General features: G+C 45.6%; 2 protein-coding genes across 3 annotated transcripts in view; one reads left to right on the forward strand and one right to left on the reverse strand.

Moving 5' to 3' along the window:
• The first annotated feature begins 746 nt into the window (after positions 1-746).
• On the forward strand, positions 747-27,927 carry NUB1 (negative regulator of ubiquitin like proteins 1). 2 transcript variants are annotated; one of them, XM_061198954.1, is made up of 15 exons: positions 747-833; positions 3,297-3,415; positions 5,929-6,096; positions 7,803-7,861; positions 8,901-8,971; positions 11,445-11,627; positions 11,823-11,914; positions 13,176-13,282; positions 18,399-18,585; positions 19,271-19,378; positions 20,517-20,669; positions 24,323-24,469; positions 26,425-26,520; positions 27,208-27,385; positions 27,628-27,927. In XM_061198954.1, the coding sequence occupies exons 2-15, from the start codon at positions 3,299-3,301 to the stop codon at positions 27,804-27,806; spliced, it is 1,845 nt and encodes a 614-aa protein (XP_061054937.1). In that variant the 5' UTR covers positions 747-833; positions 3,297-3,298; the 3' UTR covers positions 27,807-27,927. The 2 variants fall into 2 exon arrangements, with proteins under 2 accessions (XP_061054937.1, XP_061054936.1); XM_061198953.1 differs by lacking the exon at positions 747-833 and adding an exon at positions 844-962.
• Positions 20,844-27,998, reverse strand: part of WDR86 (WD repeat domain 86) — a 37,033-nt gene continuing 29,878 nt past the window's right edge. Inside the window, exon 7 of the mRNA XM_061198959.1 lies at positions 20,844-21,072. Coding sequence (XP_061054942.1) covers positions 21,055-21,072 — 18 coding nt within the window. The 3' untranslated portion in view covers positions 20,844-21,054. The remainder of the gene's footprint in view (positions 21,073-27,998) is intronic.

A 27,998-nucleotide genomic window follows, 5' to 3' on the forward strand; every position in this document is an offset into this window, starting at 1 on the left:
ACGGCAGAGCGCTTCGGCAGCAGGCGGATCTCCACAGATCTCGTCGCCGACAGCGTGTGGGGACCGGGTCAGAAGGGCCAGCAATGAGCGGAGAGGCGCGAGGGCAAGGGACCGGGAAGTTCACCGAGGGGAGGCCCCGGCGGGGTGATGGACGGCGGGATGAAAAGTCGGACTTTAGGGGGGACATCACATCTGGCCCAGCCTGGTGGGCGCGAGGGGCGGACCCGGCTGCAGAATGTCCAGACTCTCCCTCGGGGGGAAAAAGGGACTTCCTGCCAGGTGCTCTGGCCTCTTTCGAGGTTTCTGGAGAAACGAAGCCAGGCTCCATTTCCTCTGAAGTCAGGCAAACCGGGCCGGGCCAGCAGTCCCGCCCTGACAAGTGCCTCAGCCCTCAGAGGCTAGGCTGGCGGTCTCCGCAGCTCCGGGCTGAGGCCTACGGCAGCTCGCGGCCCGGGTCTTCCCGCCAGCCCCGCCCCCGACCCCCAGCAAGTCCGGGGCGGGGTCTTCGCCGCAGCTCCTTCTCGCCCTCCCCTCTGCCCGCCCACATCTTCCCCCAGCCTCTAGCCAGGGTCCTCGCCCCAACCCCGCCCCACCCTTGTCCCGCACTCCCGCCTCGCCCCCGGGTCCGTCTTAGCCCCGCCCACAGCCTACCCACAACCCCGCCCCCACCTTAGCCCCCGCCCACAACCCTGCTTCGCCACCGCGTGGGGGCGGGGCGGCCCGGCGACAGAGGCTGCGGGGGCGGGGCCGGCCTCACCCGGAATGAAAACAAACGGCGGCCGCCGCCGCATCCGGGCATTCGGCGGGTCGCGGTTGGTGCGGCTGTGGCGCAGGTGAGGAGACGGCGGCTGGGCATCCAGTCCCAGACCCGGGTCTCAGCCGCGCCGCCTGGCGCCCCCGCTCCCCCGGCGCGACCCCGACGCCAACCCCGTGTGGGTCGGGCGCGACCGCAGCGGCGGGAGGTGGGCGCCCTGCGCGGAGGCTCGGCCGGGACTGGGGTCGGCGGGCCGGGGCTTCAGGTCGCGCCGGCCGTTCGCCGCGCCCTAGGTTTGCTCTGGGCTGGGCAGAGGTGCTGGTATTTAAGAAGAAGATTGAATAGTGTCTTTGGAGGGAGAAAGAGAAGTATATGTTAAAATTAATTAGCCATACAAAAAGCTTGAGTCATAACACTGTAATTCCAGATATGCCATTTGGGATTTATTTGCAAAGACAGATTTTCTTTGCTGTTTAATGAGAAAACACTGTTTATTTTCTCCAACCTTGACGATCTGATTCTGTATTTCTCAACTCCTTCCCGTACTCTTATTTTTTAATACAAGATTCTTGTAATAGTCTGCCTAAGAGAAAAATTAATGTATTTTGAATGAATATATATATAGATATATATTTGAAAAGCTCTGGGGAAAGGTAGCGTTGATCGATTTATTACAAAAGTGAAAGTGAAATTTTAAAGGAACGTTTTATACCCTTTCGCTTTCAGTTTAGAGCAGTAGTACTAATGAATTTCTGCTTTTGGTGGGGGGCTGTGTTGCCGAACATTGTATGGCATCCATGAACGTTCAGTTCTCCAGTTAAAATCGGAAACTGATTTATTAAACCTTTTTCCCTTTTGATTTGATTTAAAATATGTATCCTCGTTTATTCGGTTGTCTGGAAGTGAAGTTTTGTAAGTTTCAAGACAGTGGTGTAATCTTTTTTCAAACATAAGTGGCGGTTCATAGACCCTCCTTGCTGTTTATTTGCTGGTTGGGTGGAGTGTGGGCCGAACACTAGGTTTAGGAAATCCCTTGAGACTTTGGTCAGGTAGCTACTTGGATGGCAGAGGGCTGTGCATTCAGCCTTCGAGATAGCTTGGCTCCAGTAAATGGCCCTCTCCCCACAAGTGATACTTTAGTGGGAATTTCTGAACATTTATGAGTAGAGAACTAACTTTGTGTAGTGGTCCTGTAAGTTATTTGTGTTTGGAAAGCTAATGCTCATAAGTGCTAATATGCTTTTCTGTGCGAGAAGCAGTTTATTAGTGCTTGAAAATCTGGGGTTCTTTTGTAGGTTACCTGGATGCACACAACCCCCTCTTTGATGTGTTTTTTTTCTTTATCCCTTTTCTCCCCGCTATCCTGATAACCCTTTTTCTTGCCTCCAAATTGATATAAAATAGATTTGAACTTTCTTTTAAAACACTTGTTTATGGAATACACTTAAGTTCTCAAACTTGATTTAAAAATCGGGTGAATTGAGTTTTGGGGAGTGTGGAATACAGGCCCTGAATAAAAAAAAAGAAAGTTACTTATCTAGGTTACATTAACTCTTACATATTTTTTCACTCTCTAGAATGTGTCTTCATCCTTCAGGAGTAATAACTTTTGACTTTTCTTACTGCTTATCTGTTTTGGCTGTACTGCCCCTGTCAGCTGTTTCTCTAGCAGCCTCACTCACCCCTTTGAATTGGTGTGCTAGTGAAGGATGAGTAGACAGCTCCATTGCTGGGTGTGATTCTTTGGGAGAGAGTAGTTACATGCACAGGACAGAGAAGCAGCAGGGGATTTCGCGATGGAAGGCAGAATCCAGTGGTCCAGTGCTGTAGGCAGAAGTTCCAGTGCTAGTTATGATGCTGCCGAATTTTGCGTCCTTGATCGAGTCATTTCACAAACTTGGGCCTTGGTTTTCTCATCTGTAAAATGATGGCCCAGCCAGTGTTGATTTGAATAGTATATGTAGATTTGCTTTTATGCTTTATCACAAAATAGCATGCATACCTTTTCTAGGATTGTAAACACTAAATTTTTAATTTTAAAAATTCAGATGTAGAAAATATTTATTATTGATAGTTCATGGTTCAAGCTAGCTTTTCTTCATGTTTACCTGCCAGGGTGATTGGTCTTTTGTGTTGAAATAGCCAACATGCAGGAGAATTGATAAGCTCTGCGTCGAATTGTTCAAGTTCACTACTTTAGGGATTTATCTTATCTTTTCTCTTAGAGAATAATAGCAGGTTAAGAAATAGAAAAGTGTAATAAACCTTGCTACATATTAGCAACTTTGAAATATGTATTTTTATGTAATATATATAATTGCATATGTAATATATATTTCAGTCTGTATGTAATATATATATATGTTTTAGAGAAGCCTGGAGCTAGTTAAAACCTAATCTAAAAGTACTTTAGATTAAACTGGAGAAGGAGGAGTGGAGGAGACCTCTGCTTACTCTACAAAACCCGTCAGTGTATTAGGTAAGTTATAAAACACTTTGAAATGTGGCATGGGGTATCATTGATGTACTGTTTTGCTTTCAGGGATGGCGCAAAAGAAATATCTCCAAGCAAAATTGACCCAGTTTTTAAGGGAAGACAGAATTCAACTTTGGAAGCCTCCATATACAGATGAAAATAAAAAAGTTGGTTTGGCATTGAAGGTATTTTTCTTTTAAGACATTAATAATTAGTTGTGTTGTAAGTCTCCTTGGTAAGTAAGATTCTGAAGTCACCAGAAATTGCCAGGCACAACCAGGTAAACTTCTGTCATAACCAAAAACATTAGTGAAAAGCAGGTTCCCACATTTTATTAGCAGTTGGCAAGCTTATTTTTATTTAAAAAGATTTTATTTATATGAGAATGGTATCTAATTATTTTGGCATATATCATTTCTGATACCTTCACGATGTTACCTAAGTTTATTAATCTGGGTGTTCCTGCTAGCGGGGCAGTTCCAGTGTCAGAAGCTTAGTGTGTGAGCTGTTCAGGGTTAACGTCCTGGTGGGTTCTCAGCCCTCCTTGCTACTGTGGTCTGCTGTTAAACAATGCTTCCCTCCCCCAGCTTTGTTTACACTATGGCTATCTGTTCATTTTTCCAAAATGTATTTTCCTGATAATTATGCCTCGGTTTTTTATGGTATCATCAGAAATGGCATCATTTTACATAAGTGAAACTTCTAGAAATTGAAGTTTGCCTGCCTTTCGAAGCTGAGGAACATTAATCATTTTTGATAGAAAGCTATTACATTGGAATATCCTAGAATGTACTTCTCTGTTTTCTCAGTCTGAGTATATTGAGATAAACAGTGTAACATTTATCAAGGACTAAGGATTGTCAGGAGGGCATCAAATTGTCCTGTGTTGTGACACAATGACGTGCTTGGGAGGTGATAGCTGTGTCAGGATCTTAGAGTTTTCCTGTCTCTCTTGTTCCTGACAGGACTCACTTTTTAGTTTTTGCAAACCCTCTGATCTTTCTTCTGAATCTGCTTGTTATAATTTCTTGGCTTAGAAACTAGGTGTGACATAATAAGAGAGCTGTTTTCTGTCCCCAGTTCCTGGCACGGAGCTCCTAAAACCCTTGGAAATTCCCGAGTGGTAAGGGTGACAGGGGCATCTTTTGTTCTAAGAGGCAGCTCTTTGGAGAGAGCTTCAGGGTGGGGCTGCTCGCCTAAAAGACCAGACTTTGATTAGAAGCTTGGAACTTTCAGCCCTACCCTCCAACCTCTGGTGAGGGCAGAGGGCTGGAGATCAAGCTACTCACCAACGGCCAGTGATTTAATCAATCGTGCCTACATAATGGAGACTTCATAAAAACCCTTAAATGATGGATTTTGGGAGCTTCCAGATTGGCAGACACGTCCATGCGCCAGAGAGTAGCACATTGCAGCTCCACAGGAACAGAAGCTCCTGCACTCTGGACCCTTCCAGACTTTGCCATATGTACATCTCCATCTAGATGTTCATTTGTACTCTTTATCATAAACTATAATAATAAGTAGAGCATTTTCCTGAGTTCTGTGGAGTTGTTCTAGCAAATTACCAAGCCTGAAGGGGTAGGGGTTGTAGGGACCCTTGACTTTGTAGCCAAGTCAGACAGAAGTGTGGGTAACCTGGGGACCCAATACCTGGTGCCTGAAATGAAGGCAGACTTGTGGGATTGAGCCCTTAGCCTGTGGAGTCTGCCTCTAACTCCAGATCGTTAGTGACAGAACTGAATTGAATTGTAGGACATCCAGTTGGTGTCAGAATTGGTTGGTGTCAGGAGGGGGAAAAAAACCCTCACTGGGTAATTATGTTTATGTTTTCTAGAGAATTACAGAAAGTTTTGTTTTTTGTTTTTTTTTAAATTTATTTTATTTATTTATTTTTGGCTGTGTTGGGTCTTAGTTGCTACGCACGAGCTTTCTCTAATTGCGGTGAGTGGGGGCCACTCTTCCTTGTGGTGCACCGGCTTCTCATTGCGGTGGCATCTCTTGTTGTGGAGCACGGGCTCTAGGCGCGCGGGCCTCAGTAGTTGTGGCCCATGGGCTCTAGAGTGCAGGCTCAGTAGTTGTGGCGTACAGGCTTAGTTGCTCCGTGGCATGTGGGATCTTCCCGGACCAGGGCTCGAACCCGTGTCCCCTGCATTGGCAGGCAGATTCTTAACCACTGCGCCACCAGGGAAGTCCTCTGATCTGTTTTGTAACTTATGTGTATCGTGAACATCTCCCGTATTTTAAATATATACTTACACCATCATCTAACCTGACTTGTTCTCACAAGTTAGGAAAATTAGAATGTTTTCTCTGTTTGTGTTTTTGGTTTTTTTGTCCCCACCCTTTAGTGGTATTGAACAGTTCATTATTTCTTAAAATAATTGTGTATATACTGTAGTTACATAAGTCACAGCCCACCTTGCTTTCCCCCCCTAGCGTAATCCCAACTGGTCTTACTTTCTCTCTTGGGCCTATTTTCCTGTCCTTTCCTGGTTTTGATGTTTCCCTGGGTCCTCTCTAAACTCTACACCTCTCAAGATGTCAAGCCACAGTCTGGATTTCACTATAACGGGGGTGACCACCACTCATTAGTTTTTTCGCCTTAGAGTCCCACGTGCACTGTTCTGTATTATACTTTTTTTTTTTTTTTGAGTTGGTACTGTATTGATCTGTGTTTTTAAATTTTTCTTCATAGGACCTTGCTAAGAAGTACTCTGACAAGCTAGAATGTTGTGAAAATGAAGTAGAAAAGATAATAGAAGAAATACGTTGCAAAGCAGTGGAGCGTGGCACAGGCAATGAGCACTATAAAGCAACAGGAATCGCTACAATCGAAGTCTTCTTACCTCCACGGGTAAAAAAAGTGAGTAGTTTCCCCAAATTTACATAGTTACTAATGCTTAGTTAACTTAGTGATGCGATTAAATAAATTATGAGTTCTTTTTGAAGATACAATCCAAAGATAAAATTCTTTTCAGTTACTTTACATGTTGAACCTTTACAAACTTAAAAGTCAATTTTATGGATTCTTAAGCTGGAACGTTTACAAAGTAGTCTGGCCTGCAGGCTTCACAGAGCTGTGCGTCACATTCTTACCTTTTCTAGAGTTTGAATGAACATTTAGCAAAAATGGGGAATAAAAGATTACTTCAGATTTTCTAAAACTGTGTGCAGTAGGACACATCACAAAGGAATTTGTCTTTTTTTTCTATGCCAGTGGAAGCCAGAGGCATAGCTGAGCGCCCAAGCAGGGCCACCGTAACCTGGGCCACCTGTGTCAGGGCCACGTCCTCAGTAGTTGAAGTCCAAAAATGTTACTGAGGCAGGGCACCCAAGGGTGCCTCTTCAGACTGATCAATGTTAATTATTCTCAGAAGAAATGAAAATAAGTGTGTATAAGAGTTACCATATGACCCAGCTATTTTACTCCAAGAGGAAAGAAAACTATGTCTACACAAAAACTTGTACATGAACGTTTGTAGCAGCTCAGTTCACAATAGCCAAAAGGTGGACACAACCCAGATGTCTGTCGGTGGATAAATGGAGTGCACCCATACAATGAATATTATTCAGCCGTAAAAAGGAACGAAGTACCGATACTCTACAACATGAATGAACCTCAAAAACATTATGAAAGAAGCCAGACACAAAAAGCCACATATTGTGTTGTTCCATTGATGTGAAATATCTAGAGTAGGTGAATCCATAGAGACAGAAAATATATTCATGGTTGTCTGGGGTAGGGGAAGGGGAAGGAATAGGAGGTATGGCACATGTTTGGTTGGGGAGATGGTGAAAATGTTCTGAAATTTGATTATGATAACGGTTGTATAACTCTGTAAATATACTAGAAACCATTGACTCTTATACTTTTAGACAGGGAACTTTAAGGTATGTAAGTTACATCTCTATAAAACTGTTAAAAATTTCTAAGAAAAACAAAGAGCTTTATTAGAAGAAGGAAATTATATATGTATCTATCTCAGAATGCCAGTTCAGGAATTTAAAGGGCAGTATGTATATACAGGACTATTCATTGCTAGTATCAAGTACCTGGGAAACCAGACCACCGGTCAGAAAGCTGATTGGTGAGTATGGACTCAGAGCAGATGATTTGCGTGGTCTCATAGGTGTCCCTGGTGGTCCCATATTCTCCTCTGAAGCCCAGCCATCCAAGAAGGAAAGGTTCCAAGAGCACGTCTTGCTGCCCCCGCCTCAGTGGCAGTGCTGAAGGGACTCTTTTGCTCACTGAGGTGGCCCCAGTGCCAGAGGTTGTGGGATGGGTCCTTGTGGAGCAGAGGCCAGCTCCCTTGAGTAGACGGGACAAACCCCGCTGAGCAGCTGACGTCCCCCCAGAGACTGAAGCCCTGCCTGTGGTGCCACACTGCTGCCCCGTTGAGGACTTCCGGGTCACAGGGTCAGCACACGTCAGGTTTTGTTCAATAGCTTCATGCTAGGCATGCGAGTATTTACATCGTCTGATATCAACCTGTCTGGTTTTATAGGCAGAGCAACAGCTCCAGAAAGTGTCAAATTCAAGTGCATTTTATTTGTCTTATTTTTAAATAGGATAGGAAAAACTTGTTGGAGACCCGCCTGCATGTCACTGGCAGAGAACTGAGGTCTAAGTAAGTATCTGTGTGCCCTGTGCCCCAGGTGCTCTTGGCTCTTTTACACCCGCTCATTTGATCCTCCCTGGCCATCCTGTAAGAGAGATGGGGCAGGTATGATTATCGTCACTGAATGGAAGGGAAAATTGAGGCTTTGAGGCTGAAGGACTTATGCAGGCTCACACTGGCATTTAAGGGCAAAGTGAGAACTCACGACTTGCAGCAATCTCCTTCACTTCCTGGTGTAACTTGAGAGCAGGTGGGAACTCTGGATGCATGTACTTGATCTGTGTTTGAATCAATGAATGAGTGATAGAAATAGGAGACAGCCTGATACTGGCCAGATCATTAGTTTTGAATTTTATTCCTTAATGCACTAATAGCTTGCTGTGGTGTTCAGTGAAGTATTTCAGCCAGTTTCAGGCTGCTGGCCCATTTGTAAAAAGAAAAAAAATACCTGCCTGTCACATACCAGTGAAAATCTAACTTTTGAGACCTGGTCCTCCTCCAGGGGAGGTTGTGCTCATAACAGTTAATGTATTTTTAAATGGTAAGTATTTTGAATACCTCCAGGGATAGCCAGTCAGTGTTTCTTAAAGTGATTTTTCTCATTTTCTTCTTTGGTCTACATCAGGGCTGTTAGGGATGGATTCAGGAAGCATCATTCATTCAACACACAATGAGCAGAAGATTGTATGGAACAACTCCCCCTATTATGGGCTCCTCCAAGGAGACCGCAGAAGGTGTAGAGGATGGATTTTCTCCTGACATGCAGCTAGGGCCCTCCTGTTCAAACAGATACACAGCACCAGTGGTCTTTACTTCAGAAGGAACCAAATAGTAAAACAGATAGTTTACAGAAGGACATTGTCTCTGACACAGTTTCAAATAACCATCTAGTAAGCTGACTTTATCTGAAGTAATGTTGTGAGTCAGTAAATTGGAATACTGGGTGTTTCTGAGAAGAATGTATAAAATAGCTATCATGATTAAAATCTATTTAATGGATAATAAATAACAAATTTGGTTACCTATAGTTTTCTGGTTTATTTTACAGAATAGCTGAAACCTTTGGATTTCAAGAAAATTATATCAAAATTGTCATAAATAAGAAACAACTTCAACTAGGTATGTTACGGCAAAGTATGCAGAATTTTTAAATCAAGTCAATAGAGAAATAATGACTTTGTATCTTTTTTTCGCACTCTTCCTCTGTTCAGAAATTTTGGGTGGCTTTATCACGTATATAATGCAAAACCAGTTATTTTAGAGGTTACTAAAATAAAAATGTAAAGCAGGAAGCAACTTTTCCACAGATACTCAGTACAGGTCTGATGAAATGTTACAGAATGGAAGTCTAGGCATGCTGAAAGTAAAATAGAGTTTCTAGTGAATTCTCCCTGAGGGAGAAGAGCTAAAGCTGAGTGAAGATGGGGAGGAGGCTGCGGTGGGGAGCGCTCCAGACAGAGCGCCTCGTGTTAGAGCTCCATCGTGTGAATTCGAGGGACTGAAAAGGTCCAGTATGGCTGAGTGTAGTAGGTGAGCAGAGGGCAGTGCTTTTTAAGGATGGAGGGCCAGGCAGAGAGGCCACATTGTAAAGATTATAGTGGTGGTTCTTAACCAAGGGTGACTTTGCCACCCAGGGGACATGTGGCGATGTCCGGAGACATTTCGGGTTGTCATGACTTGGTAGCAGGGGGCCAGGGGAGGTTGTGCTCATAACAGTTAATGGGAAGAGACCAGGGATGGTGCTGAACATCAAGGCACCGAACGGTCCCCACGACAGAGACTTAGTGCAGCTCACGATGCCGGTAGTGCTGCTGAGGAACCCTGGACTTGAGCCTTTCTCAGCATTAGAGGGCTTCTCTCCAGAGGGGTGGGAAGCCATTGATGCTGGGGCGTGGACACAATTATATTTGTGTTTCAAAGATCACTTTGGCTGCAGTAGGGGAATGGATGTGAAGGAGACACAAATGGACTTGGGAGACCGTTTAGCTATTGCAGCAGTTCGGCCAAGCACTGTAGTCTGTTTGGTTTCCAGTAGGTTCCTATGGCCTACGGAGAGTCAGGTTCCCATCCCAGCCTGATGTAATGCAGCCTTCACAGCCTAGCCCTAGTCGTCCTTTCCAGCATCACCTCTAGCCATTTCCTGTTACCTGTTTTAGATATCTTTGCACTGTTTGTCATCTCATCTCTATGTTAATTAGTTTGTGGTATCCTTCATTGGGCAGAAATCCTTGATTTTGATGTTATCAAATCCATCAGTTTTTCACCTCATTGTTCGTGTTTTAAGAAGTTCTTTCCTCAAGCCCAGGGCCGCACGGATAGTCTCACCAGAGGTTTTTGTTTGTTTGTTTGTTTGTTGTTGTGGCTTTAAAATCTAGTAAGATGAGTCTCCCTCTTGGCTCTTCTTTATCAAGGTAACTTGGCCATTGATGGATCTTTCTTTTTCTTTTTTTTTTTTTTTAATTATTAATTTATTTTTGGCTGCATTGGGTCTTCGTTGCTGTGCACGGGCTTTCTCTAGTTGCGGCGAGCGGGGGCTACTCTTCGTTGCGGTGCGCAGGCTTCTCATTGCGGTGGCTTCTCGTTGCGGAGCATGGGCTCTAGGCGTGCAGGCTTCAGTAGTTGTGGCTCACGGGCTCTAGAGCGCAGGCTCAGTAGTTGTGGCGCACGGGCTTAGTTGCTCCGCGGCATGTGGGATCTTCCCAGACCAGGGCTTGAACCCATGTCCCCTGCGTTGGCAGGTGGACTCTTAAACCACTGTGCCACCAACGAAGTCCTTTATTTTTCAATATAAATGTTAGAATGGTTGTCGAGTTTCTAAATATATATATGTGTATGTATATGTACGTATGTATATGAATGTGTGTCCAACTAGAGTTTTCAGAAATGTGTTCAAATTTATATGCTTATAGTTCATAATATTATTTTGTTATTTTATAATGTTTGCTATCTATATTTACCTTTTCCTTTTGTTTGTTGTTTTTTTGCATCTTTGACTTAATTTTTGTTAGGTTTGTATATTTGATTAATTTTTTTCATAGAGCCAGCTTTTGATTTTGTTCATATTCTCTTTCATTCTGTTCCACTGACTTCTCCCTCTGTCTTTATTCCCATTTTGTATGTGAGGACGTGGACAATAAGTGGTTCACTCAGGGCCATAGAGTTAGGAAGGGGTGGAACCCAAGGTGTTTGTTTTTACCCACTTCAGTAAATCACCTCTCACAGTGCGCCGCTGCACTCTGGCCTCCAGTCCATTGCTGAGAACTGGATTATACCTCCAGCTAGAGGGGCGGAGAATTCATGTCTCTCTCTGCAGTAGATTCTCAAACAGCTGATTGCCTTAATTTGACCTTATGATGAGAATAAAGAAAATTACAAAGGATTAATTTAGTCAGCTCATTTTCACTGGCTGATTTTAACCAGTGCTTAACAATAACATAGGTAAACAGCCAAATTTAAACATCTTACCAATCATGTGGCATGGTGGTTTGCAAGTGCTGACGCAGGCTTAAGAATTCCATTTAACATAGAAGATGGCCTATTACCCAGTAAATTTAATGACTCTTTTTATAACATGCATTTCTGATTTTGACAGGGAAAACACTTGAGGAACAGGGAGTGACCCACAATGTAAAAGCTATGGTGCTGGAACTAAAACAGTCTGAAGAGGATGTGAGAAAAAACTCCCAGGTTGAAGAAGAAGAGCAGAATGAAGCCAAACTAAAAGAAAAAAGAATTCAGAGGACTAAGAGAGGCCTGGAGATACTGGCAGAGAGAGGTACACAGAGCTTCAGACTTCTCGCTCAAGTCCTCAAAGGTGGCAGCAAATCACGCAAATGGGCCGGGGGCGTGCGTGGGAGGGGAGTATCACATTTCTTGTTGGCCTTTCTTCCCCTACAGTCTAACATTTTTAATGTCACCATCATTGCTTTTTAACATTGAACTAATGGAGTTCCTTTTGGTTTTGTTGCAGCTGAGATGGTGGTGGATCCAGAAACCACACCATACTTAGACATAGCTAACCAGACGGGCAGATCAATCAGAATCCCTCCATCAGAAAGAAAAGTACGTACTGTAAGAAATTTATGGCTTGTTCTTTGATCTGCTGTCAGAACAGAAGTGGTTTTCTATTTATTTTATCTTGGAATGTTATTATAAAGGATTAGAAACAGCTTTCAGTCTCCAGCTCATAAACAGAGAACATGACCATGTGATGAGCGCTGCATCTGGCCGGCTCACCCTGTGAGTTTCAGTGCCTGAGTACAGAACGGCAGGACCTCACTGTCCTGGAGCAGTGGCTTCCTGTGGCAGTGTTTGTTTTGCTGTAGTTTATTTTACTTGGGGGCCACATTCCCTAAGGGATGGATCAGAAGAGGGGGCTGGGGTGCTAGGTAGTTTGGGAAAAGTGTGACAGATGATTCTGCCATCTCTTCCCCTGTCTCTCCACAGCCCCGTTCTCTAATTTGGAGTAAGGGGGAAGTGGTTTTACCTTTGAACATATCCAAGGGCTTCTTTCTAGAAGCATCTACAACTTGGCCCATGAGATCAGTCTCTGAGCTGGAGTCCAGTAGCTTTTATATGAAAAGCTTTAGTGACTGTGGGTCAAGTTAATTTTAAGTTTTTGGTCTTTAAAGGACACTTTTGAGTAGGTTTCACTATATGAATTACGGATTTAAAATTAAGGATTAAAGTTAAGTTTTAATAAGAGAACTTTGTAACTCTCATTGAATTGATTTTTTATGGCAGCTGTTTGCCCACTGCAGATATTACATTCGTAAATTAAATGATGATATTTAGATCTTTAGTGGAAACCTTTACAAAATCGAATTATATACAAATTCAAATCTAAAAATATTAATGAACTTTAAAGAAATTTGGATCACCTTGCAAAAATTGTTTTAGAAATGCTACAGTTGACAAATACTTCAGAAAAAACCTGATTAAGAATAGAGAATGAAATGAATGCTCTTTTTAAAAAAGATACAGTCATTACTGGCTGTTTTTTTATATGTTTAGTCTTAGGGATACTAGAAATAGATCTAGATCAACCGATACTAAAATAAAGTGATGAAAACGAAGGGACAGGTGCCGGTTCTGACCATTTCAGCCATGTTAAATTGAGTTCTTGGTTCCAGTGTTTAAATGAAATGAAGGTTTAATTCTGTTTTCCTTAATTTTGGCTTTTAGATTTAGTTGTGATCTTGAGTTTTTTGTCTGTTTGTTTGTTTTCACATTATTTGATTTCTTTAGACTTAATATGCTTTTAATATAATTCATTTTATTATAGTTTAAAGTGATGTTTTTTTAAATCCTTATTTTTTCCTAGGCCCTTATGTTAGCTATGGGATATCATGAGAAAGGCAGAGCTTTCCTGAAAAGAAAAGAATATGGAATAGCCTTGCCATGTCTGTTGGATGCTGACAAATATTTCTGGTAGGCGCTTTTGTACTTGGTGAATGCCAGTTTGAGGGAGGATGACAATTATACACAGCACCCTTCCCCCACCCCGTGCACTTCAGACTTCAGATTTTCACCCAAGATGGTTAACATAAAAGAGTAGTTATGGTGTAGACTGATTTGTGAACTGTTTCTCCCCGTCGCATTTCTAATTGATCTCTCTTCCCTGTAAAGAATTTTTATAAACATATGCACTTATTTTTTTACAACAAGCATGTAGGGTATCATGTCTGTTTCTTATGACATGTTGTCAGCCTGAACTCTCCATTATACGGTCCCTGTCAGCTTTTCACTGAATGATTTTGGTGTAGATGTTGATGAGCATTCCCCAAATCCATTGTTTCATTAGGTGCTCCAAAATGCTGATAACTTATTATTCCTTCTGCATTTATTGCTGGAATTCATTTGAAAAATATTTTTCCTTATCAGCCGTTTGGTCCTCCTAAGGTACAATTTGTACAGAAAGAATAAAATGCTGGGTTCTTTCTCTTTATTTTCTTGTTTTCAGAATAAATGAGTTGCTTCCCTAGCATCTTCCAAAGATGACATCACCGGTGAGGTTTCCCTGCCTTTTTTTTCTTCTTTTAAGTATCAGTATGAGCTCATGGATTTTAACACATTTGATACGCTTCACACCTCAGAGCTTAAATTGGCTGTCTTCAGCTGGCAGGTGGTCCTGCATCCCTTTGACCCGGTCCTGGGGTAATCTTTGTAGTCTCTGCTCTCTGGTGCCCAGAGCTGGTCCAGACTCATCCTGAATATTTCCTGCCCCAGAGCAATAGCCAGCACTTTCTCAAGGGCTCCTGGTTCCTCTTAATGGGAAACGGTACTGAGGAGCTATAATCCAGGCAGATGAAATATTTGAAAAATAGACTTGATGTCTGAAATATTCAAAAGGTGACAACATCAGTGTTATTTTCTTTTCCGTTTTGAGGAATTCCCAATATATACAGTACATTCAAGAAGATAAATGTAAGTATATATAGTTTGCCAGCTGTACTGGCAGCACCCTTGTGTTTTAAGTGAACAAACTTAAATTTAAGCAAAAAGGGGGATTTACTGTCTAAAATATTTGGGAGGAGGGGGCAAAGCTGAAAGTAACCAGAACAAGGGCTTGGTGCCTCTCTGGTTTTCCTCCTCTGCCTCTTTGTCTCTGCTTTTTTCTGAGTGTCAGTTTTATTCTCTTCTGCTACAGGTAGCAGTGCAGGCTGTAACTTAGGTCCTTAAATTCAGGTAAATTTTTTATTCCCTTCCATAATTGTTTCTAACTTTTTATTATGGAAAATTTCAAACATATAAAAATAGCGACTAATATAATGAGCTCCCATACACTTATAATCCAGCTTCAGCAGTTATTGAGACATGGTTGATCTTGATTTGTCTGTATGAGCCTTTCTCAATCTTTTTACCTTGGACACATCCTTGAAATCATTTTCAGGTCTCAGGGAGACCCTGAATAAAAATAACTCTCTCTTCAGTTCACAGTACGTTAACATGTTCAGTGAGTAGTAGACATAATAATCCAATAATAATTGTCAGTGCCTTTTTAAGTAGAAAATACTGGGTTTTTCTCCTGGGGATTTGTTTATTCAGGTCAACTTATTAGCGTAATTTTTGTGCACGTTCCCTCTCTTCGTAAAGGAGATCAACTCTAATGCAAGTCAGCAGTGGAGGTGGAAGAAACTTAAGTTGTTCTTCTTCCTTTGCCCCTTGATGTTTTTCCTGCCTTCTCCAAGTAGGCTCAAAGTTCTATCACAGCTTTCTTTTGTACATCTTGGGGTATGGTGTGTAGTATGACTGAGAGTAGTTTCTTTGCCCTATTTAGAGCTAAAAATGTAAGTTCTGCTTTTGGCCAAGATGGAGTAACAGGGACCGGATTTACTCTCTCCCCTGCAACAACTGAAAAACTGGGCAAAATGTGTAAAAACGGTGGTTTTCTGGCAATGCAGGACAGTGGTCCCTGAGGTGGGGAAACAAACGAGTGGAACCCTGTGAATTGTTTCAGCTCACTGCCTGGAGCTCCCAGGCCTCAGTGTGCGGAGGAGAAACCCAGGCAGAGCCTCCTGGTCTCCCCTGAGTGGAAGAGATGGAGCTCGGAATCCAGGGAGGCCACAGTGGTGGGAGGAGAGAGCTGCCTGCGGGAGAGTGCACAGGGCGCCCCTGGACTCTTCTGCTGAGTGCTGGTCAGCACAGGCCTGTGAGGTCCCGCCCGCCCTGCCCCCAGGCTGGGAAAGCACCACCTCAGAGAAGCAGAGAGTTCACGGAGGGCGAATAAACAACCTGTGGGAAACGGGGCCTTGGCTAGAGAATTCAGTAGGGTGTGGCCTCGGAAGAAGGGCTAATTCTGCCCTACAGGCTGCTCTGGTCCCCACCTAACAAAGCTTAAAACTAAGCCTTGAAAAGGTCACACCACTCTTTTCAAGTAACATGTTTTTAACTGCATCCCAAGCAACGCTTAATGATATTTATTGAACCCATGTACCGAGAAATACGAAAAAAAACTACACACAATCCAGTTCCTTACAGCCAGTAATAAAACTAAAAATGACTTTTTAGCCAACCTTCCTTTTAAAGAAAGCAGATACCTAAGCTTAGCTTACCTTTCTTGAAATTAATATCTTTATTTTATATAAAAAATGTAAAACTCATGAGGCAAGTGTAATAAGTTTCTGTTAAATAACTGACTTAAGCCCAAATGGGATTTAATTTTTCTAAAGCTAGGCTCAGTATATTTTGTTTAAATCAGTGTTATACATTGATTTTAATTAATGTTTTTAACATGAAAATTTATTGGCTATTGACTATTAAGGCTACTAAAGCAAAATCAATAAAAATATACTCTAAGACACAGTTTTATACAAGGCTTTACATTTTTTTCTGAGTGACATGATCAGGTTCAAATATAGTCCTAACAGTTTCAAAATTATTATATACAGGTGATGTCATGATCTCTTTTATAGGCCTATATATGAATAAAAAGTGTTATTTTTTTAAACTAAAAGAATGAAATGAACCTCTTTAATGTGAGACCTGTGCTGCGTTTTGGTTTTGGTTTTGGTTTTGGCTGCACAAATACTCAATTCTGGGTCAAACTTATATGCATGATTTTATTTTTAACTGAAAGGAGGCAGTTTCTGTCCTCACTCTTGATGCTTTAGACACAAACAAGCCTGTTCACATGTGTGAGACTTTGAAAACTGGCTAAATGTCCGCTGCTTTCGTGAGAATGGTGGGGTAGGCTTCTCTCCCAGAAACAGAAGGCGTCTACAGGTAGATCAGTAAATGTCACCTGGAGTGTAAGATCAGACCATGGTCTATGAACTTCTTCCTCTCCTCTCAATGTCAAGTTCTCAGGCCAAGCAGAAGATTCAGAGAAGGTGCCCCTCACCTGGTCATACATCTGGATGTGTGTGCATGTGTGTAAAATATGGTGTGTATGTTACAAAACGTTCACAAAAATAGAAATGTTCAAAGAAAGCAACCACAAATAAATATGAAAATCCTGCTCTGAGAGATTATTCTTATGCCCCAGTGGATTGTCTTGTACGTACCCTGGAGTGCAGGCACTCCACTTAGGAGACTTCTGCTTTAAAGCATAAATGACAGAGACTTCCCTGTCATTCATGGCGCAGTGGTTAAGAATCCGCCTGCCAATGCAGGGGACACGGGTTCAGTCCCTGGTCTGGGAAGATCCCACATGCTGCGGAGCAACTAAGCCCGTGCGCCACAACTACTGAGCCTGTGCTCTAGAGCCCACGAGCCACAACTACTGAGCCCGCATGCCACAACTACTGAAGCCCATGTGCCTAGAACCCGTGCTCCGCAACAAGAGAAGCCACTGCAATGAGAAGCCCGCGCACCGCAACGAAGAGTAGCCCCCGCTCACTGCAACTAGAGAAAGCCGGCGCACAGCAACAAAGAGCCAACGCAGGCAAAAATAAATAAATTAAATAAATAAATTTATTTAAAAAAAAACAAACATAAATGACAGAATCAGAGCTCTTCCCCGCCCCCCACCCCAAGCAGATTTTGATGGGCAGGATGGGAAGCTTGAGGGCATGCAGGTTTTGTAGTTTTATACCAGAGCAGTCTTACTTTTAGTAGAATACCAACAAAAACAGATGAGATCTTTAAAGTTTGTGAATGTTCCAAATTTTACTTTCTTATTGAAGAGGATTCAAACTTGAGATCTAGATTTACATTATGAGTTTCTAACATAATCACAATTTAAAATCAAAATAAATTATCTCGATGTCCCTCTTTGTCAACCTTCCATTGCCTTGCCTGCCTTCTCCCTTTCTCTGTATCTGGGTTCAGCCTGCTGCGACAGCTGCAAAGTAGCATTTAACCTGCACCTGGGCCCCAAGATCAGCTAGGCATTCAGAGCCTGGCATTTGTCTGGATTGTTTTTCCCCTGCTTTAATGTGATTGGACATGAATGCCTTGTCAGAGTCTTCGTCAATTGAGGCGTTCATAGTAAGTAAGGATTTTTTTGTTTTTTAGTGTGCTTTTAAAGCTCTGGGGTTCTGACTTTGGCTGTGTATTAGGATTACCTAGGGGGGTTTAGAAATACGACATCGAGGCCCCACCTCCAGAGGTTTCTGTTATAATTGATATAGTGGGGTCCTAGCATCAGTGTTTCTTAAAAACAAAAACAAAAAAAAAAAATAGAAAAGGAAAGAAAAATTCCTCACATCCTGGTGATTCTAATTTGCAGTCAGGGTTGGAAACCACTGCTTTAAAGCATGGTCTCCCCACGTTCTGACACAGTGGCCCCGATTTCCGCTTCCTGCCAAGCCTCTTCCCAACATGGCAAGGGTGTGTGTGTGCGTCTGTCTGTCTGTCTGTCTGTCTCTCTCTCTCTTTCCCCCTCCCAGGGCAGATGGTGTTGAGCTTCTATTCCTGAGCCCTAACTCCTCTTTTTTTCCCATTGGAAGGATTCAGATGATAAATACAGTTCCCTTCATAAACATTGCGGTCTCTGTCTTAGTCTTTGGAAATACACCAAAAACTGGAAAAAAAAAAATTCCGGTAATTCACAAAAAGGTTTTTACTGCTGCTTGTCAGTGATGTCATTTCCTGTCTTTGGCAGCGAGTGCTGCAGAGAACTGCTGGACACTGTGGACAACTATGCAGTACTCCAGCTGGACACAGTGTGGTGCTACTTCCGCTTGGGACAGCTGGAGTGCCTGGACGACGCAGAGAAGAAATTAAACATGGCCCAGAAATGCTTTAAAAATTGTTATGGAGAGAATCATCAGAGACTGGTCCACATAAAAGTATGTTGCTGTAATTAGTTTTAGGTATTAGTGAGCCCATTTGTAGAATTTGAGTTTATTCCTGTTAAAGTGTTTAGACTGCTGCCAAAGGTGATTTATTTGATAGTAGTATGCAATGTGTTCTTTTTAAGCTATATTTTAAGGGGATTGTTAAACATCTTATAAGTTAGCCTGTGACCAGAGGAACACAGTTTTCTAGTCACAGAAACCCATTGATCACCGTGACCGAGAGAGCTGGTGACTGTATTCATTAGAGTCTAATGAAAGGTTTAAATGCAGAAAATAGACATTTTGAACAGTGACAGTTCACACGAGTGAGTCACAGCTCCAGAGCTGGGCTCTGAATAAGGATTTTTCTCAGGCAGTTTCCACAGGTCATCAGAATTCTGCTTGGGAATTGCAGGGCAACATAAGAGATATTCCTGGTTTGGGTTTTTGCATACTTCCCTCCTGACCAGAGGGGCCCCCGTCCTGGGCACCTGGAGATGATAGGTTTTCTGTTTGGGACAGGCGATGCCATTGTACCCTGGGATCCTTACTTTTGCCATCAGCAATAGTGAAGATAGAAACATTTTAGTAATGCCATTTTGCCCCTGTGGAGATGAAGGGAATTATAAATGTGAGTATTACAAACCTGTAATGAGAAATAAGACAGTTTTATCTTTTTTCCCCCCAATAATTCTAGGGAAATTGTGGAAAAGAGAAAGTCTTGTTTTTAAGACTTTACTTGCTCCAAGGTATCCGAAATTATCACAGTGGAAATGGTGAAGAGGCTTATGAATATCTCAACAAGGTAAGAAAATGGATGCTCCAAACTTGTAACCATTTTCACCTACTTTGTTTTTTAATCCCCAGAAGTTAAGTATTTCATAAACTCAGTGGTGACTGGTGAGGAAAGTGCATCTCCCTCCCTTTCCCTCTCCTTCACATACACTGTAAACACATTTGTATTTGTGAGAGTACAGGCAAGATGCTGTAATAAGGACACCTCAAAAAGGCAGTGGCTTTAACTGGCTGGAAGTTTCCGTTTCTCTCATCTGGCTGTGGAGGTGAGCAGCCAGGGCAGTGGGGCAGCTGGTGTGGCAGGTGAGCAGCCAGGGCAGTGGGGCAGCTGGTGTGGCAGGTGAGCAGCCAGGGCAGTGGGGCAGCTGGTGTGGCAGGTGAGCAGCCAGGGCAGTGGGGCAGCTGGTGAGGCAGGTGAGCAGCCAGGGCAGTGGGGCAGCTGGTGAGGCAGGTGAGCAGCCAGGGCAGTGGGGCAGCTGGTGTGGCAGGTGAGCAGCCAGGGCAGTGGGGCATCTGGTGAGGCAGGTGAGCAGCCAGGGCAGTGGGGCAGCTGGTGAGGCAGGTGAGCAGCCAGGGCAGTGGGGCAGCTGGTGAGGCAGGTGAGCAGCCAGGGCAGTGGGGCAGCTGGTGAGGCAGGTGAGCAGCCAGGGCAGTGGGGCAGCTGGTGAGGCAGGTGAGCAGCCAGGGCAGTGGGGCAGCTGGTGAGGCAGCCAGGGTGGCTCCTGTCAGTGCCTCTTCCAGCCAGCAGAGGGAGGGAGAGAGTCCGGGGTAGGCCTCTTTAGAGAGGTGACTCAGGAGGTGCTCCTGTCATTTCTGCTACATGCCATTGGCCTAGACCATCTGGCTACACTCAGCTCCAATTCAGGGGACTTTATTACCAAAAAGGAGGAGATAATGGATACCAGCCCCTCCCACGATCCTCAGCCTATTTTCTCATGTTATACTGCATATAAGTCATGTGAGCAGAGAGGGTGTTGTCTCTCTGCATTTGCACTGGTTGATAATAGGTCACATTTAGAGGTTTTATCTAAAATCTGACACACCCTAATTCACATTGGGTACAGTCCAATTTCCTTTAGGTTTTAGCTTTGTGTTAAGCTTTAATGTTACTATGGTTACATGATTCTTATATTTTTCTTTGTCTGTAGGCATGTCAGCTCTTTAAAGAGCTATACATTGATCCATCAAAAGTTCACAGTTTGATGCAGCTGGGGTTCAGTGCCCAGGAAGCTCGGCTTGGCCTAAGGGCATGTGACGGGAACGTGGCCCACGCAGCTGCCCACGTCACCAGCCGCAGAGAGGTACCTCGATATGGTCTTGGCAACGCTTGGTTGAGGCCTTTGCCTTTGAGTAGTTGTGAAACTTGAGGCAATAGCAAAATTATCTCCAAAGTGCCTTAGCTCTCAGATATGAAAGAACAGAAAAAGACAATTCCATCGTAGGTATTATTAACAAGGAACTCTTTATTGCTTCAGACTTGGAAGTCAGGAGAAAAACTTGTCTTTTTTAATTGCATCAGTTTTCAGACAGTGCAGTTTCCTTCCTTTTATTCTTGTTATGGTGGCAGGTAGCTCATAAGTACAGTTATCCAAGCAGTCTTCTCTCTGTCTCTCTCTTTTAATCATAGTATATTTCTGCAAAGCATTTTAAAGGGGTCTGTGTTTTCCAGGGAGCCATTGTTACAGTTCAGGATGTCATTCTCGCCTGGAAACATGAGTCAAATCATATGAACAATTAACATTATGTTATAAAAGCAAAGATTCAAAACTATAATCATTTAAAACAATTAGAGATAAGTACAGTTAAAAAAAAAACTTTAGAATTTCAGAGTTGGAAGGAATGTTACCATATCGAATAATGGTAGTTTTACAAATGAGGAAAACAGGCTCAGAGATTGTCTTTTCCGGGGTCATGGGTCAAATCGGTGGCAAAACCTGAACTAAGGCTCTGGTTTTCTCCTGTGCTTTCTAATTCCCATCTGAGAATAGCATTCTGAGTTTTTACAGAAGGTTCTGAAAAGCCAAGAGATATTATCAAATGGTAAAAGTTACCACTTCACTTCCTAACTTTTTATAAGTAGCAAAAATAAGTGTTTTTTTAAAAAATAGTGGTGTCCTATCAGATGTGCATTTAATGAATTAAACTATAAGCCCTTGGAGAAAATAAAAAAACAGTAGTGTATACAGTGCAATTGACCCTGCTCACTCTTCCACTCAGTGGATGTGTAGTTGGGATGCTTTTGGTTGAAGGCAACAAATTCAGACTGGCTTAAACACCCAGTAAAGAGGGTAAGGGAGGGATTCACTGGCCTACTTAATTGTAAAGAGCCCAGAGGAGGGCTGGGTCTCAGGTTAGCTGATTCAGTGGCTTCGCCCTGTCGCTGAGTTCTGGTTTCTGTCTCTCTGCCTCCTCTGTGTTACCGGGGTCATCCCATCACACCAAGAGCATGGCCCGGGTCCCAGAATCCTCAGAGACGCTCTGAGCTGCTCACTGATTGGCCACCTTTGAGCCGGTCGCCGTGGCCAGGGGAATGCCAAGACCTGACTGGCTTGAGCCTGTCTGCTTAGCTTAGGCTGGTCAGGGCCTCCTCGGGGAACTAGTCAGCTTCCCACACCCTAGGGAGAGCTGGGGTGGCTGGTGGGAAGACCAGCTCCGAGTCCCATAGCAGGTGAGCTCCCGTGAATCTGCTGTCCTCTCAGCTCCTGAAGCTCCGGGTTTGAACATCTCACTGAGTAGAGGTAATAGGTGATTCCTAAAAGTTTGACTTTTTTGTACATCGTGGCCCTGAGTACAGGCCAGTTTCTCATCTGGCAAAAGAAACAGACTAATGAAACCGAGGTCACTGTACAGTGCTGAAGTGTTGCGAGGCCGTGAGAGGCAGCGTGGCGGCCTTCCTAAGAGATGTTCAGTCATTTTGCCTGTACGCAGCCGTGACTTTAGAACCCAGTTCTCTCACAACATTTGACCCTACCGTGTCGATAAGATTTCGCAATGCAGTGCTTACTGTCATTTCCTTGGTTTATTTTCCTAATTCTAGTATAAAGAGAAATATCATGTGTATCTACATGGGTCAGAGAAAACTGACTTAGGCATTTGTGATAAGGAAAAAGGGTTCTTTGAGGCCCCAACTTTGTGTCAGCTCTGAGGCCCATGTCTGCTGGCTGGCTGGCTGGGAGGGTCTTTCTCTGCTTGAATGTTATTCGTGCTTCTTATTAGCCTTTTGAAATGTAAGTGGAAGAAGCTGGAGTTGTAAGCAGAGGATGGGACGGGGTAGAGGCGTTTCACATGGTGTGTACGTGTGAATGAAAGTGGAAATGTGAGTGATAGGACTACTTCCGCCGGCCTGCGTGGGTTTTGTGGTGAAGCGGGGAGGGGGGTCAGCTCGGAGGCGGAGCCGGGGCCTGGGAGCTGGAGCCGCAGGAGCGCTGGCGCCTGACTGGGTATGGGGAGGGGCCGCTGTGGGATTGGAGTAGGTGCGTGAGCTGCCGGGCCTGTGCAGAAGGGTTCGGAGTCGGGGAGACTGGCCCGGAGGAGGCAGTTAGAGGGCGCGGTGGAGGTGCGGACCGCGGCCCCGGGGAAAAGGGTGGGCAGCGGGCTGGCAGAGCTGCCAAGCCATCGTTAGCCCCGCTTGCTCACAGGTAGGTTCTCCACTGTTGTAAACAGGAAATTACAGGCTGAGGTTGTCTTCATCCCTGGATATGTTGTGGGCAGTCACCCCTTCTGCCTAGTCCTACTGCCAGCTGGGAGTGTTTGGTTCCGTGGCGAGGATTCCTTTCTTCTCCTAAGAGGTGAGGCCGTGTTCTTGCTCTAAGAATGTAGAGGGGACCCTTGTTGCTTGCACTGAGCCATGGAGGTAGGAGTAGATACATCAAAGGAAAAAGCTGTTTTCTCTGCTGTTCTCCCTGTGTTGGGCCGAGGGCTGACCATTTCTAGAATGTGCAGAATCCGTCTCTCTGCTCTGCTGTCGGTGATGACCTTGACTGGGTCACCTAACTGTCTTGAGAGATTTCTGTCTTCTCATTGGCAAAATGATGAGGTTGGATTCAGTTAGTGGTTTTCAAACCTGTTTTAGTTTTACCGTTTTAATCAGCAGAAATCCTTTTAAAATGATACTTGTGGGAATTCCCTGGCAGTCCAGTGGTTAGGTCTTGGCGCTTTCACTGCCGGGGAGATCCCTGGTCAGGTAACTGAGATCCCACAAGCCGCACGGCTCAGCCAAAAAATAAATAAATAAATAGAAATAAAATAAAGTGATACTTGTTTTCAAAACAAACTCAGAACTCTCCTGATGAGGGCTGAGGTGGGAAGAGGAGAAGAGACTGAACCTGTGGCCTTCCTCAGGCTCTTGGAGCAACGCCAGGCACCTCTGAGACTCGGGGTTGAGAACCACGGGGGTAGGTGACCTTTGTCACCTGGCGTGAGCATTCTTGGGGTTTTAAGTGGACTAAGTTCTCGCTACCCAGGGAGTGGGGGGTGGATCAGTGGCTTCGGCGCCATCTAGGACCCACCCACCCCCTCCACGGCCCCCACGTTCAGAGTCACATTTCGGTAAGATCCCAGGTGACTCAGCAGAGGCTGAGAAGCCCTCCCACCCATGCAGGAAGCTCCTCCCCCCACTTCCTAGAAGAAGGCACGTCCACCTCTCTGTGGGTCCGCAGGATGTGCCCGCTGGTTCCCAGTGGCCTGTTCTGGTGCCAGCTGGTGGTCCCCGAGGTGCTCTCTTCCCTCCCTGGACTGACGTCTCCGGCTCCCGCTGGGCTTCCCCACGAGCAGCACATCCCTGGTCTCTGCCCTAGTGGCCCTCATGCTGGGCGGGACGGGGAGAGAGAGGGGTCACCTCTCCTTGTGGTTTTCACTTTGCCTGGTGACCCCGAGAATCCTATAGAGCATGGATTGAGAAGGCTTTCTACAAGACCGCAATCCCTAACTTGGTGACTCTGCTGTTTTCCTAAAGAAATTGGACCAAATAAGGAAGGAGGAAAAAGAGAAGAAAAGACGCCGCCTGGAGAACATAAACTGTTTGAAAGGAATGGGCTACTCCGCTCGCGCAGCCAAGCAGGCGCTCCACCAGGCCAGCGGGAACCTGGAGGAGGCCCTGCAGGTAACCCCTCCCCGGCCTCTGGCCCCCCTGAGCAGCCCTGCTCCCGGCCCAGGCGCCACCCCTCCACTTCTTCATTGAAGCCGCTCTCTTGTCCTTCGTGACGCCAGGAGCCCCGTGGCTGCGGGCCTTCCTCTTCATTCCTGGTTTGGATCTAAGGGTCAGAGCTCTCTTGTTCTCGAACCCAGTGGCAGAGCCAGAACGACGAGCCCCAGCCACCTCAGTGCCTGGCCACGATTCCGCAGGGCTCACAGGGCAGGAACTTTGATGAGGTTTCTGTTTGCAACAGGAGTTTAACAGTAAAGGTGGACGAGAAGAAAGGTGATTGAAGTTTTAAGATAATTTTTCTGAATTAAAATGTTTTCTTTGAATATTTAGTTTTATTATTTAGTCAGTAGTACATGTTGGCAGAGGGGCTTTTTAAAGAAGTCCTCAGAAGTGACTAAACAGGTTGGGATCCAGATTAGTGGTAACTCTGCCCGGGTCCACGTCCTTTCCAATTTTTGTTCAAGGAGCAGACAGGATACTTAATGAGGCAGGCACTGTGCTGAGTCTCAGCGGAGATGACGCCTGCCCTGGGGGAGCCCGCAGGCTAGTGGGGAGACAGACGCAGAGAGCACAGTGGCGTAAGGGCTACCATGTGGGAGCGCAGCACAGTGGTGGAGCAGGGGCTGCAAGCTGAGCTGGGGGGGCGTCACGGGAGGGGGCCCGGCAGACGGAGGAGAAGCGGGGTCAGCGCCAAGGGCTGAAGCATGAGGCCGGGGGAGTTGAGCCCCCCGGGGTTGCCGAGGCCTGGGTTACACCTGCTGGAGGTGGGGCGGGGTGGGGAATGGCCAGAGATGCGGCTGGACAGGTAGGCAGGGGCTAGGCGGGCCACATCACCTTGTTTGCCCTGCTAGGGAGTTCACACTGAATCCTGCAGGCAGTGGGGAGCCTGCCCTACCTCTGCCTTTTACTCTCAAGACCTCCCATCCTGTTCTTCAGAGGTCCCCATTAGTCAGTCCGTTAACCCTTGGACAGCATGGGTTTGAACTGCGTGGGTCCGCTTATGCGTGGACCTTTTTCAGTAGTAAATACTATATATAGTACTCCACGATCTGCGGATGCAGAGCAACTGTGGATACCGAGGGCCCACAGTAAGTTATACTTGGGTTTTCCACTGCGATGAGGGTCAGCACCCCTAACTCCTGCGTTGTGCAAGGGTCGACTGAATTTTCAAATATATGTATTAATATATTTTTTTAATTCAAAAATGTTATTTGAATATCTCATTTGATTTCTTAGAGAAATTTAAAAATTCTGAATATGCGGAGGGACTGATGGGGCTCAAAACTAGTTTTTAATTATATAAATAGTACATAAATACATTTGATCGATATAGAAGTATTTAGTGTTAAAAGGGAAATTCCCCAAAAGGGCTTTATAAGGTTAAGAGTAAGTATCATGTGACAGAGAAATCAAGGGTCCAAAGAACTCTGCTCTCCTCCTTGACATTGTAAACCTGGAGCATGTCACCTTCCAAAGAGAAGTCACATTGGGCAGCCCTGGACTGCTTATAGCTTTCCGTTTATAGCTCTTTATGACCTTGTCACCCCTAAGGCTGAGCTGCAACTAGCTTCTGTTTTCTTGGAATCCTTCCGCCTGCTCTCTCACATCCTTTCCTGCTTCCTCACATGCGCTCTTGTTGCCTGAATAGTCTTGTTCATCCTCCAGACGTCAACTCAGACACGACCTTTGGCGGGAGCCGCCTTTGAACAGCAGCCTCTCCAGCCGCAGCCTGTTCAGGGGTCCCTTTTCTCTGCTTCCACAGCACCCTGAGCCTTGCCCGCCACAGTTGCCCACACCTGTTCGTGTGTCCCGCGGCTGTGCCTGCCTAGCACGTGACAGGTGCTCAGTCTCTGCCTGAGTGCCCGAGCGGATGTTAGTGATGAGTAACGGGTATCCCTGTACGTTTTTAGATTCTTCTCAGTCATCCTCAGATGTGGTGGTTAAACGATTCTGGTCCGGAAACCAACAGCCATCAAGAAAGTCCTTCTCGGGAAACCATTGACCAAGTAAGTGCAGGCGCCCTGTGCCCCTCTCCGCCCGGGCAGCCTCGTGTGGGACTGGCTGGCGGGACGAGGCTGGCGGCCAGGCAGGGCCGAGTCCTGGGCTCCCTGGGCTCCGGGTGTGACGGGCCCGCCCGAGGGCGCAGCCTCCGTGCAGCAGTTGCAGCGGGTGGAAGCGGGCACAGGCATTTCCTTCAGAGTAGGAAACCCAGGGAAGCAACGGGAAGGTTTTCTTCAGGCTCTTCTCCCCTTTTCTACACACGCCTCTTGGGGCATCGCCTCCCGTTCCTGTCAGCCCGTTCCCCTGCCTGTGACCTGCAGGGATGCCACTGTGCTGACTGTCCACGTGTGCCCCCCGTCACGTTAGCCTGCCCAGTGCGCTGCAGACACGTAACTAACGGTACTGGTGACAACTAGGTCTGTGCACGCAGCGCTTCCTCTGGCTTGCGAGCCGGTTGCCTTTCTGAGGTGACTGGGCACCAACGTGGTTGCCTCAGGTCTTCCTCCTTCCTTTCCAAGTCGCCTCACGCGCACGTTAGCGCGGGAAGGCCGGTGGTACACGCGTGCGGTGGGTTGTAGGAACGTGTCCCCCCGAGACCTGGCTCTCCCGGCCCTGCGTGGGGGCGGGAGCGCCAGGCGCACATCGCGCCGTGTGTCCTGGGCCCTCAGCAGTGCCGCCCCCCCTTCTCCCAGCTCGTGTACATGGGCTTTGACGCGGCAGCGGCCGAGGCAGCCCTGAGGGCGTTCAGGGGAAACGTCCAGCTGGCAGCTCAGACCCTCGCTCACAACGGTGGAAGTCTTCCTCCTGACCTGCAGCTCTCGGCGGAAGATTCTTCCGCAACGCCACCCACATCCCCGTCCGACTCTGCAGGTGGGTCTGCGGTCTCTGAAGACCGGCTGGGAGGGAGTGTCTGCTCGGGCGGAAGCCGGCAGGCGGGGCGTGCGCCTCCCGGGGCCGCGAGGGGCGTTCGCAGACGTGCACGCTTCGGGCTGCTCGGGCGCTGTGGCGGGAGGGCCGAGCTGGAGCTGACGTGGGTCCCTTTGGTCCCCGTGGAGGTTTCTCTTTCTGTCCTCCCCCCTCAGCTCCCCTGTTGCTGCACTTCTTTACTGCAGGGACCTCTAGCGCCTCAACAGATGAAGATATGGAGACAGAGGCTGTGAATGAAATCCTGGAAGATATTCCAGAACATGAAGAAGATTACCTTGACTCAACTCTGGAAGACGAAGAAATTATTATTGCAGAGTACTTATCCTATGTAGAAAGTATAAAGTCAGCAACTAAGAGAAACTAAATGATGAACAGAAATAAGCACTTAAGTTTCTGCTTATAAATTCTATCATTATGAAAAGTGTAATGCAGGTCTTTTTTTTTTCTTACGTTTTATCTGATTTTGCTCCAGGGTGCTTCCTACCTGGGGGTGGGAGGGGTAGGCGGGGAACAGGGATGTAAAGAGTAAGAGACTTGGTGGGGTGGGGGGCGGGTG

The sequence above is a fragment of the Eubalaena glacialis genome, chromosome 8 (assembly GCF_028564815.1).
Source record: "Eubalaena glacialis isolate mEubGla1 chromosome 8, mEubGla1.1.hap2.+ XY, whole genome shotgun sequence".
NCBI lineage: Eukaryota > Metazoa > Chordata > Mammalia > Artiodactyla > Balaenidae > Eubalaena > Eubalaena glacialis.